The sequence below is a fragment of the Patiria miniata genome, unplaced genomic scaffold (genome assembly GCF_015706575.1).
Source record: "Patiria miniata isolate m_02_andy unplaced genomic scaffold, ASM1570657v1 HiC_scaffold_11, whole genome shotgun sequence".
Lineage (NCBI taxonomy): Eukaryota > Metazoa > Echinodermata > Asteroidea > Valvatida > Asterinidae > Patiria > Patiria miniata.
Genome location: NW_024037049.1, coordinates 4,486,999 through 4,500,098, shown reverse-complemented (window position 1 = coordinate 4,500,098; position 13,100 = coordinate 4,486,999). Strand labels below are relative to the sequence as shown.

The following is a 13,100-nucleotide window of genomic DNA, read 5'->3' as shown; positions in this document are numbered from 1 at the left end:
AAATTTTGGAATCATAATGGCGTCAGCGATACTTGCTGGGGAGCTCTTGCGTACGACTTTCTGTACTTTGGTACTGTTGTTTCCAGGACAATTGTGTGTACAGTAACCCGACGTATCCAGATTTTTAAAGATGAAATTGCCGACCTCAAACTTGTTAGTACCATATTTGGCAACTATATGTGCGTTATTAGTTTAATTAAACAAATGAACAGGTTAATTAAACATAGTACCATTGAAGGTACCTAAAAGTAAACATAACAGCATAGAAGACCGACAGACGAACATCAAATGTTACAAAATAAACATATTTGTCTGGATAATTTGTTAGGGCGTTACCGGCAAGTTAATACAAACTTGGTGTCAAATAGATCATGGGAATTACTTTTCTTTGACTTTTCATACAAGTTTACATAAACTTTAACTGTATGACCTGCAGTGGCGTAGACACGGGGGGGGGGGGGCGTGGGGGGCGACAGCCCCCCCCATGAAACCTTGTCGCCCCCCCTCCCCCCAGTCGCCTCCCCCACAAATGTTCCAGCCCCCCCAGCGCCCCCCCCACTGAAAAATTCCTGGCTACGCCACTGACAGTACATACAGGGGACGAAGTTGGAAAAGAAACACGCATCGCGATATTGGAACGCTTGCGCGTAGTTCAGGCAAGTCAAAAGATCTATCTTTCTTTGTTTTTTTTTTAATCTTTTTCCCATGGAAAGTGAATTTCGATTTTCAATTATGTAGCTTGACCCACCCACCCACAATTTGGAAAAAAGATCGAAATTTTAAAACATTGAAAATTCTGAATGGCCCCTAAATAATTAATATTGTGATTCAATTTCCTTCGTTTTGTTTTGTATTAACGAGGAGAGTTTCTTTTATTTTATCACTGCAACAGACGATAAATAATTTACCAAAAATAAATTTCCATCGAAGCATTTAATTTGTGTCTGATCATTTAATTTCTCACACACGGTTAGCCTTGTTCAATGCGGTTTCTCGGCTTTTTGTCGAAGGGAGATAATCGGGCCCTGCACCCACAATCAACGCGGCCACGTGCGTGTACCACCGACCCTTGTCCGTGCGTGTACCGTACCACCGACCCTTGTCCGTACGAACGGTTTGGTACTAATACAACCAGCAAGCACAAACACTTGAGTGTGGACTGTACGCATGGTGTAATAAGGCAGTAAATGTAGGCCTACTATGTTCTGCGTGTGGGTGTACGTACGTACGTGTGGGGGATATACGCGCCGCGTGGCCTGTCGAACCGGACTAGCTCATGCATGTACATGTACGTGTACGTGTACGTGTACGTGTACGTGTACGTGTACGTGTACGTGTACGTGTACGTGTACGTGTGGGTGTACGTGTACGTGTACATGTACATGTACATGTGTATGTACGTGTGTATGTACATGTACATGTACACGTACACGTACATGTACATGCGCATGTACGTATACTGTGTGTGCATGGCTGTTGTACGAGTACGTGTGTGATGTACGTGCGTACGTACATGTACATGTACAAGCATAGCCTTGCTGTATGGTACAAGTTACTTTCTCACTAGCAGCGTACGGGCATCGATATGTGCACGCAATTATGCCTTGCCAAGTTGATTAGGGATTTTCTTATCGGCGATTTTTTTTTATCGGCGAATCGATAAGCCCAACGCCTTGGTCAAGGTTAACACACGGTTAGTGCAAGTAAAATGTAGGGATCCTTTTGATTTTTCTTGTGGAGATAATTAATTAGCCGCTTTATAGTTTCCTGGTTATCAGAGGATTTCATATAATTTTCCCTACAGTATCTTATCTGACTCTTTTTATTGATAATGTCTCCCACCCAAGAGAGACGTTACAATATGATCAACTGCATTTATCTCTTCAGTGCAAATAATACTATGACCACTTAATGTACATGTACATTATGCACAACTGCAGAATACCCCGCCACTCGATCTATGCACCTCGTAGCCGGCTACTTTACGGAGTCACGGTTGTTTGCCCTCAATATACATGTACACCTCCGCGCTATCTGTACGTACTAGGCCTAGTACTCCAGGTTCAGTTGAATACTGCGTCCACGATGTCGGTTCCTAGCAGAACAGAACTTGTTCAGGCGGAGCCCAAAGTGGCCCGGAAACTCTTCCGATCTGGAGCTTACTTCAAGGAGAGTACCTCGGGAATATGCGAAGGTGGGTAGTACTAGTAGGCCCTATAGTCTGATGTAGGTATAGCATTGGCTCAATAATGAGATTGCTGCATGTACATGTATAAATGCTGCTGGTGGATAGGCATCAAGGCAGAATAAAGCTTTCATAATTAAATTGGATGTTACCTAAACAGGCCAGTTTTCAACATTTCCCCCATAACTTGAAGCCGGTAAGACATGATTTTGTGAACTTCGTGTGACCCAGACATTTATGACACCAATTGTTTGACCATTTCATTTTAGCAAAATGAATAAGTAAATCAGTCTGCATTTATTAAATCAAAACTTTATTGACACTTGTCATGTCAAATACACGAATTTTAGGCCAGTTGAAGAGTTCAGAATGAGTTCAGACTGTCGGTGCTAGTTCGGGGCAGACCAATGATAAATATTATCAGTATTTCTTCTTGGCAAAAAGTTATGTTGCATTTAACACCCTCTCTCAATTAACTCCACTGATTATCTTTTGAACTTGCACTAAGAGACTCGTGACATTATATATCAACAAATAAACTGCTCTCACTAAGTCTTGCAGGAGCCCCCCCCCCAACCCCCCCCCCCCAATACTGCTTGGGATAAAAACAGTAAAGTTACATTGACTGCTTCATTTCCTCAGAACCTTCCTACGATTCAGCCTGGAATCCAGAATACTCACATGTCTATGTTAACTATTGTCCCAACACGTAGTTAACATGGCAGAGGTCACATGAGACTATAGGTTTGTATGGTGGATACGCGGACCATTTACACATAGTCCGTGGTGACAAAGACCGAGGTCATCTATCATTAGATCCTATTAAAAACCCGGCCGGGATGACCCCTCATGTAGCATTATGCGGCAAAGTTAGGCCAATGAAACCAGTCGCTTTGATAAGCACTATCGCCTCGTGGTCAGAGCTCCCTCCTATGGAAACATGCATTGTCAGCCTGGTTATTACTTGGGTCAATATTGGTCAAGACCCCCATTGGTTTGTACACAATAGGCCAGGAGGTGAGGAAGAAAATTTTGACCATTGGTAACCTCATTAGTAAGAGGAGGGCATGTCACGAATCAATCTGTCACTGTGAGTCTGTGGCAGTGGAATCCACACCAGGTTTAACCATGGGTTTAAACCCACGAGTTTGATGCCATAGAAAATTACTCCTATTCTTGGTTTATGATATGTTACCAGTGCAGCTGTGCCTGATCACAGGCCCATTATTGAGCACGCTTTGGTTAACAAATAGATAAACTTGTCTCAAAATGCCTCTTCAAATGTTGTGAGTGCCCGAAACAACATCTTGGCACGGTAAAAGGATTGTATTTAGTTTTGAAAGAGGTGTTAGGTATAAACCTCTTTTAAAACCGAAACGAGGGACTCCACATTGTCCTTGTGCCAGAGAGAAAAGGAACAGCTAGGGTTATCTGGGAGGAAATTACCAGCAGGGCTTCCCCAAGCATGAACAACCTTGTATTTCGTGATGAGGTTACCCTGTCACCACTAGCTGCCCTACAGTCCCGCCCGAGGCAGTTTGGGAGAGCCATTTCAGCTCAGCAACCGTTTCTGTCGGCCCCGAAAGTGCCTGTTCCAGTTTTTTCTCAGTGGTCTTTACTAGTGCCAAGTCTGCCTTTGGTAATGGATCATGGAAACAGTCTCACTGTTTTCGTGACAGTGCCGTCACACGTGTCGTAGCCCTAAAGGGTAAACATTGACCAGAGCCACACAAGTCTTGCTCAACATACTTGCACCAAAACTGTAATTGTTGCCAAGAACACTGTTCTATGTTTTAAGTGTATTACCTTACAAAGTTACACGGTCTCGCCTCAGTAACCCCAGACCCGTATCCAGTGCGGTGTGAGCTCCATGGTCTGTATAATATGGAAGCCATTGGTCAAGCCAACAAGAAATCTGGCCTGATGTTGCCAGAAATGGAGATATCCCCACAGACCTATCCGCAATTAAGCTTAATTGGTGGGTAGCGCATATAATAGTTTCTTTATGAACCCCAGTGAACTACCTAGGCCTACCTTATTGCTTCCCCGCACCCTGAGTGAGCTGGACAGCCCTATATTAGTTGAAGTGAAGTGCGTCATCAATGGTATAAAAGACAACAGTGTTCCTGCAGGCATTAATGATATCCCTTAAGGGATGCTGAAGAAGGATGGTCATATCTTGGCTACTGAGCTCCACACTGTTTTCCAGTGTGTCTTGCCAAAAAAAAGCTACCAAAAATGGCAGCCGTCAATATTGCAACAACCACAGGGGGCATTTTGCTGTTGTACAGGGAAGGTCTGCTCATGTGCACCAGAAAAGTGCACTGAACAGCGATGACCATTGACAATATTGACGTGACGAAAGTCCAATTACCCTATTGTCCATACTGATGGCTTTCCATGACAACATGCTGTCCAAGTTCAATCCAATAGCTCAAAGTATGAGAACTTGGCAGTTCGTCAGATGTTTTTGTGCTTTCCTACATCCTGTTCGATATCTGCTGAGACCTATATACTTAATAGTACTCATCGTGGTATATTCTGCTCAACCCTAATCCGGGAGCTCTTGTATGCTGACGGTGCTGCCATTGTCGCCCACTCCACAGCTGAACACAAAGATATTTGCAACTCCCTTGGAACTGCATGCTTGCTTCGAGCTTGACACGGCAATCAGCCTCGTGTAAAAGGTGCTGCTGCTGTACCCAGGATCACCTTGGGACGGCTGGGAGCATGGACAAGTTGTTTTACCTCAGGTCTCCATTCACGAAAACCAGCTTCCTACATGTCAAGCCTGACCTGCGCAAAAGCAAAGCTATGGGTAGGTCTACCATTGGTTGTCTTTGCTCCTGTGTAGAGAGCAATTTGGAGACGATCGACATACTGAGCATACTGCCAACCTACATTTAATCGGGAAAGTCGCTTGAACACTTTTGTTTCCATTGCTTGTATGCCACAGAGACTCGAACACTTCCATCTTTGAGATCACTGGCACCACTTATCATCCTCTCAGCTCGCCATCTTTGTTGGCCAGTCATGTTCTGGTAGACTGCCAGAAGAATTTTATTTATTGGAAGTTTGTTCACTCTCCTCATCCCCGTGGTCACCCAAGACTCCACTGCCAGGATGTTCTTAAGCAAGATCTGCTGGAATTTTGTTGGTATAGGCAACGCCTGGGAGCTCGTGGTACGGGAGCATATTTTGCTAGCTGCAATCCGCTGTTTCTTCAGCGTCCTATACATCGCCTGGTTTAAGGAGCTTCATGCGCTGCTCGTCGCTAAAGCCAGTGTTGTTCACGACGGGACCGTCAATGGTCATGATGATGTTGACAGCGATAAGCTGCAATCCTGTGACGTTATTATAAGTTTTTTTCCCACACGGATGATGTAAGTTGCCACACAACCAGCCTTAGACGTGATGCATCATCGAGAAAAGGTTGATGTGGGAATAGGCGTGCATATAGTAGCACGAAAGTGCTTGTACTGTGGCTGCATGGCTGCCACATTATTTTTCCCCTGTCCTCACAGATACTATCAGCGATTTGACTATAACAGATGTCAAGTGTTCCTACTGGGTCATCCCTATATGTACATGGAGATAGGTTTGCTTGTGCCATCACCATTAGCCCGAGTTCATTCACGCAACTCTGGCGTAGCCATGCATGGGGGGGGGGGGGGGCGGGCCATGGAAAAAGAAAAGAAATTGAAGAAGGCTTTGGAATGTAAATTAGTGCACACCGTCAAGAAATAATATAGTACGTGTAAAAAATTCTAATATACATGTAGTCGCAAATCAAATTCTTTTAATGGTTTTCAGTAAATGACTCGTTCAGTTAAAGCTCGCTGAAGCGGTTTGAATTACATGAATTATGACAAATTTGTTTGAAGTCTTGATGAAGCCTTGTCAGTGGTTTATGACTTGTAGTGATGAAACCAAATAAATTCCTGAAGAAAGTATTAAATTTACGATTTCAGATTAATGGTGGCAAACATGTAACAATGATGAAAAACAATTCCCAGATTTAGTCAGCACAGATTGGACACTATGAACAGCATGCGCAAAGCAGAAACTCAGTGAGGAATTATTATAACAAAGAGACAGAACAGAAATTAAAGGGAGTTAAAATATGTCCATTTCCTTATATCCCTTTTCAGTTTTATATTTCCCTTGATTATGCGAAAGATGCATGGGTAGGTTATAACTTGTCCTAGTTCAAGCATGGAGATATTCCTCCCCTCTCTTTGACCTGCTTCTCTTGTTTGTAGTCACCACTTGTAGTAGGCCTTGAAGTTGCTGGCAATTTCCGTGAAAAAAAAGTTCAGTAATCCGTTATACGTAAATACGTCGGGGGAAAGGTTTGTTCAAAATTCCTGGATTCGCCTTTGTCGGGCAAAACCTAGTATCTTAAGCCACTTTTTGACCCGCTGGCTGCACAGGGGACATGGAGGGGCAAGAGCGTTGAGGTGTACACACTTCGATTAGGTCTTGGAGAGCTCTATCAACTTACTTCAGAGTCTTCAAACGGTGAAGCATCTAATGAAGCATCTACAGCATCTAATGTTTCAAGGGACACTTCATTGTTCCAATCTGCCGGATATGCTGGAAAAAGTTTAAAATAATTGAAATCTTCGAGGCATCCTAGGGCAGTTTTTTTTTGCAAGAACATCAGTTGGAGATTTTTACAACAATAACAACAACCATTAACATGACTTATTTGCACTTTCTTTAAAACCAGGTCATGTGCAAACCAATTTGTTGGGGCTGGACAAGACCCTGGCTGAGGACTTTGCCAAGTTCTGCTCCGCCAATTCAGGGCCCCTCCCTCTTTTGTTCAAGTCAGATGTGGGCCAGTTCACAGCTCCAGGGATCACTCAAACTGATTCTGACATCAGGTGAAGTTCAAATTAGCAGATTGGAAAAACCCTTACGATCAAAAACAGTAACATTAACTATTGGATGTGTACTCTATGAAATTTGTTAATGGAATCTTCGGGTCCTACTTACCTTTCTAGTCTAATGCCATTTTAGAAGGACGAGTCATGCGGGGCCTTTTTGTTGTTCTGGTTAATGTAAGGAAAACGATCCATATACGATTGTATCTATTAATGATTTTCATTATCTGGAACACAGGACAGACCTGCCAGCCTACAACATAATGAAGGGTGGAGTGGTCACAAACACAGTTGAGAATCTCTTGGAATTTCGTGAGGCTCTCAAGGACACTGTTTTCTTCTACATAGGTTGCAGTTTTTCTTTTGATTCACGTTTGCTGGCTGCAGGAGTGCCGCTCAGAAACCAAGAGCAACAATGTGCTGTGAGTCAATTCAAGGTAAGGAAGCCCATCAGAAGTGGGCTTAAGATCTGATTGAAATCTACAAAACTATAGGGCTAACTTCTTTTTGAATTACGACAAAACCCCACTGATTTGCAGCTTTTGGCAAGTGCTTATTAAGTAAGCATGTGCCGAAAAGTGCACAGTAATGAGATCTCAACCAATTTTGTTTAGAGTGAGCATGATGTGATTTTTGGACATTGTTAATAAATCATTAAGTGTACATCCAATGATGCATTTTAAATGCTGACAGAAATGTAAAGGAAATGGAAAAGTCGGAGTGTATCCTATTTTGCATGTGCATTCCTGTTTTTTTTTTCTTTCTTCAAATTTTTACCTTGTCTCTCTTGCAGACTAGTGTGGAGTGTCATCCAGTAGGGCCATTCCAATGCCAGTTGGTCGCGTCTATGAGACCAATCCCACGTGTTCTGGTGGAGACAACATTCAAAGTGACCCAGCCTTTGAATGATTACCATGGTGCCCCTGTGCACATTGGTGATCCTGGTGGGTATATAGGGGTTGGGGGATGGGAGGAGGTTAAAGATTGTGGTAACAACCTATAACCTGTATACCCGTTAAAGCTCGGTAGTCAAGTGGTAAAGACGTCTGCACTAGAAAGCAGGAGGTCGTGGGTTCGAGTCCCACCTGAGTGATTTTTTCCCAACTTTCACTCGGGAGGTAACACACCGAGTATATAGTGTTTATACGTCGGTGAAGGGCAAAACCCAATATTAATCTGTATAAGTACTTTTCTAAAACAAGGATGAATAAAAGTACCTATTTGTTTAAAATGTCCTACTCTTGCAGAGAAGGGTGGTTTAGTGGAGTATGGTGGGACTAGCTGAACTGAAACTCTGTCAGCCATTCCCCTCCCCCCTGTTTAAGTGAATTAAATTGTCAAGAATTCATTCAAAGTCAGGGGGAAAATGAAATTGTCCCTGGTCCTGAAAATAAAGAGGTTGATAGTTTCCCAGTCAACTGTTGATCGGCTGGCCCATTTTGAAGGAGTGGGGTTGGGTTGGGGGAAAGGGAAGGAGTATGCACATCATGCAAAAAGGGGTCGCTCTTCATTACACATGTATGCATGTACTACCTAGGGTATGCATGTACTACCTAGGGTAATTATTATGAAGGGCAGGGATGGAGGACGGGAGCTAGATATCATACTGGACATCATACTGGACATCATGCTGCTCATTACACATGTATATGCTAATTATGTGCCCTGAACATGGGGGAGGGGTGGGTCAAACAAACTCCCTGAACCCCCTTGCATGTGAAAGCTTAAACCTCTGATCATCAACAAACAGCTCTGATTGGGATAACTGACGTGGACAAGCCAGAATATTGTGGTCCTATGAAATTCCATGAAGACGACGTCCCTGTCTTTTGGGCCTGCGGAACTACTGTCATAGAAGCCATGAAAGCTGTCAGTAAGTGAACCTATCTTTCATAAGTGTATCTATAATGTAACGTCATTCTTCTTCATTTCAAATTTTTAGCCAAGAATGGTCTGATTATTTGGGCTTTGGTTGCTAGGTGTCTTAGTTTGGGGACTAAAAGACGTGCTGGAAATGTCCACTAAAGTGTGGAACTGTAGGGCAGGGCTTAAAGGATATGAAAGGAGTAAAAACTGTTTGGAAAAATGACCGTCTTGTCGTTTCTATTTGGTTGCAGAGCCATCCCTTGCTTTCACGCATTATGAGAAGGATGGCGTGTACATCTCGGACACACCCACCAAGAGCCAAGATGGCCCCCTGGCCGACATCAAATTGGTCACCCTCTGTGAAAAGCCCTATTGGGCCAGTGTAACATCTGAGGCTATCGAGGAAAAAATCAAGCAGCTAGAAGGCTTCATTGGTAAGGATCTGGGGAGAGTATTTTTTTTAACAATTGGAAGCTAAGCCCACTCGTTCTTGTCAAAATGGATTCAAATTGGTTTGCTGTTCACTGTATTTTTGGATTTTTATTTCCATCAAAAACAGGATATTTAGGGCCTGTTGAAACAAATTTCAGTTTTGTATAAATTTGCTTTTGCAGGCAACAGGCAACTTGAAAATGTTGTCGTCCCTGACGATCTCCTGAAGTCAGTCCTGGCCCTGTCACATGCCTCATCGGTTGCGGTGTCAACTGGCTTCCCTTGCCTTCAAAATAAGAAGAACCCGTATGAGGATTATGGGTTGCCTGGTGCCATCGCCACAGCAAAGATGCTACAAGCACTGGGCAAGAAGGTTGACCTGGTGGTGGATAAGACGCTGTATGGACCGCTGACCACCGTACTGGAAGCATTAGTGGAACAAAGTAGGTTCACATTATATACTCCATCCGTTTCGCTTGGGACAAGTACTTGTGCACTACTTCCCCTCAAACCTTGTTGATTTGTATACTCTAAAACAGGGTAGGAAACCAATGGTACGTTCTGTGAACTTTCAACTTGCTTGCTTGGCTCTTCCTTCCTCAATCCTGCAAAAACCTTCCAAAACCTCCAGGACTTTTTTTTAAGGCTCTGGAAGGTTAAAGCTTTTCCATGTTGTGGTTTCTGCTTGGTTTGGTAAAGAAGTATGAACCACATATGAGTAAGGTACTGTGAACATTGGTAGAGAAAGGTAGACAGTGGGATAGTTGATTGGTGCACTGTTCATTGCCCTGGCAGTACATTTGGTGTTTATTACACACACTGAAGATGGGCCATGCTCATCATTAATTTCAGGCGGGGTACAGTTTCTAAGTTAGGGATGGTTTCGAGCATGAAACTGGGGGTGAAAGAAAGATCGTGTCAGAATGTCCATGCGAGACCTTGCTGAAATTGAATACCAGCAGAAAGCCCATTCGACTGGATTATTTTTTCTCCTGACAGAGGTTTTGGCAAAGCCTGTATCCGTGGTTCTGTACCCACCAGAGGGGGAACAGGACATTTTGGAGACGGCCAAGAAGTTCCTACTGGGGCCTGGCACCGCTGCTCCACGCTACGACCACCTCCTTGCTGTTGAAAGGGCAGGGAAGGCAGAGGCCACTGATGTAGGATGTCGTGGCATTGGTTGGCTGTTCCTTGCAACAGCTGATATGCTTACAGTTCACACTTCAAGTATGTGCTTGTTTGCGCTTCCCTTGATTTGTCAAGTAGACATCTATTTGCTGGTCCCCAAAAGGCCACATTATAGTCCTCTTTGTACCTGACTGACTCACCAAGTGACTGCCTGACTGCCTGTCTCCCCGAGTAACTGTCTGTCACTTGTGTTGTTGGCTGGTGAGGAGAGCCGGGCAGTGCTATTGAATAGGATTTCCCCATAATGGGCTGAATCCAGCCCGGCGTGTACACCAGATGCATGAAAAGCCATCCAGTGAATAGCCATTAATTATAAATTGAATAACAAAAATTGCTCTGGGATCAGGCTTGTCTCGTCTTTTTTTGGTCATCTGTAGGTATTCAAGATGGCAATAACAAGCTTGGCAGAGATACTGCCCATTGCGACATCTCGCAAGGTCCCACAACCGCATGCTCCAAGGCCTCCGACTTCCTCATAACTGCTGGGGTGTCCAACTGGGGTGGCTTTGCTGTGGCTGTGGGCCTGTACCTGGTCAGTACTTGCCCTATCCATGAGAGGTACAGGAGAAGGGCAGTTGGGTTTCCGCCCACTGACGAGGATCGGCAACGTTTCAGAAGTGCACTCCCTGATGTTGATAGGGTAGGTGTTGCTTTCTACCTCGGTCCTAAACTTTCAGTTATTTTTGAAACAGACTGGTCTCGAAAACAAGATTGGTTTCTTTTCTACTTGGAGTACAGGCAGGCATTTGTACTTGTTATCAACTGTTGTCCTTGGTCTTCATTCTTCTCATCTCTCATTAAATGCGATACTTTAAAACTGTGGTGTCTTGCTTGAAGGGTTTTTAACAGTATGATGCACAGGTTGTTCTCAGTGTTGAAGTTGAGGTACCTGTGATAGATCATAAGTCATCACAAGTCATCCCAAGTTATTCCAATAGACTGGCGCAAAGGCATTCCTTTGTTATTGCTCATCCAAGATAAGATGTGACTGGACTGGTGAATTGACTTGTGATTGACTTGAAAATTGGTCTTGTGATGTACTTGTGATCAAGTACCTGAACTATAATACCGGTTGTTCCATGGCATGTAACTCAGAAACACACAGTGAAGTACCATTTTTGTGTGTATTTGCAGCTGTACTTAAACGTTCACTTGTAATTATTTTTGGTTAATTTGTAGGAGAGACAGTTGTTTCACACCCTGCTCAGTCACAAGTTCTTCAACATGACTGGAAAGGACGAGCCACATGGCGATGGCTTGTCTTTTGAGGATGCCTATGCAAAGAAGATTAAGCAACTCTTGAGCGTCATTGAAGAGTAGAAGGCCGGATGTTGATGTTGAAGTGTCAACTACTACTATCAGACTTGCATTGGAGAGTCGTGCTGAACAAATTCATTCTGAAGATTTCAGTAAATGAAAAGTTTGACATTTGAAATAGGAACAACTACATGTATGTACAAATGTGAATGCTGCAGTTATTAACCAGATAATGCCTGGATTATTTTGACACGAACGGAACGAGGGGCAGGATTACTTTTCACGCGACCTTAAACCAGGCGGGTTGAAGCCATCAGTGATCACTCACATTTCCGGCCTCGCTCGCTACGAGCGGGTCGCCGACAGATATTTCCGGCCTTGCTCCCTGCATGTTTATCTGTCATCCGTTCCAAACGGAGTACCGAAGTGAATACGTCACGCACACAAAATGTGTGTGAAAGACATTAGCGCGTGATTCAGCCCGTGAACCAACACGCGCGTGTACTCCATTCGTTTGCACTTTCTGGTTCTAAATGACGGCACACTTTATACACGGCCTCCCGCGCGAACTGGTTAAGAATGGCTCCAGAGTCAACTCAATCTGAAATTAATAATTATATGAAGTTCACCTGTATAAAATTAAAATGGATTGGGGTTGACCCATATTGTTCATCAATATATTTGGTTCGGCGTCACACTAAAATGCCAGTCTAAGAAAACAGTGAAAAGTCATTCAAGGAAAAGATAATTAATATGCAAAAGAGATCATTATAATTATACATGTTCATTGTATTTACATGCTTCTTTAACCCTAACCCCCAAAGGGCTGTTTGGGGGTCAAGTACCAAATACCACAGAATACTAAATGTGCTGTGCACACTTGTATGGAAAGAAATTCATACTACAGGTTACTACTCAGTGGTATTTTGTAGCATTGGGGGCGGTTAGGGTTAAGGGATTTAAAATTATTATGAAATTGGTGCAGGACTAAGTATTTTAAATCCTTCAATTGCTTACTAAATCCTTTAGTTTATTAATCATGTTCATAGGAGATCAGATCTGATTGAAACATAAACATATCAACGTTTAGATACACAATGATCAAACTGAAACTAAAACATAATGAAGTTGGATATAAAGTGCTAATCTTTTTTAATCAAATTTTGAATTGAATATTATGCCTTGTTTAAATCAGGTTTGACAAATGGCATTTGACTGATAAGTTATTTCATTGCTGTTAAATTTTATGAGTCACATTTATAAACAATTCTTTTAAAAACAAT

General features: G+C 43.1%; 1 protein-coding gene across 1 annotated transcript; it reads left to right on the top strand.

The window, feature by feature from the left end:
• Window positions 1-1,974: 1,974 nt before the first annotated feature.
• LOC119742553 (D-glutamate cyclase, mitochondrial-like) lies at window positions 1,975-12,124 on the top strand. Its single transcript, XM_038218603.1, has 10 exons — window positions 1,975-2,194; window positions 6,918-7,074; window positions 7,313-7,511; window positions 7,868-8,018; window positions 8,825-8,947; window positions 9,192-9,374; window positions 9,555-9,815; window positions 10,372-10,599; window positions 10,938-11,200; window positions 11,740-12,124. Exons 1-10 carry the CDS (start codon window positions 2,086-2,088, stop codon window positions 11,878-11,880), a joined length of 1,815 nt encoding a protein of 604 aa, XP_038074531.1. The 5' UTR covers window positions 1,975-2,085; the 3' UTR covers window positions 11,881-12,124.
• Window positions 12,125-13,100: the final 976 nt, after the last annotated feature.

What these genes read in the sequence shown, in the direction of transcription:
- LOC119742553 (XM_038218603.1), top strand. Translation starts at nt 2,086, where the DNA reads ATGTCGGTTCCTAGCAGAACAGAACTTGTTCAGGCGGAGCCCAAAGTG. An exon ending in TACCTCGGGAATATGCGAAG is followed by an intron (nt 2,195 to 6,917) that starts GTGGGTAGTACT and finishes CTTTAAAACCAG; the next exon opens with GTCATGTGCAAACCAATTTG. An exon ending in CACTCCCTGATGTTGATAGG is followed by an intron (nt 11,201 to 11,739) that starts GTAGGTGTTGCT and finishes GTTAATTTGTAG; the next exon opens with GAGAGACAGTTGTTTCACAC.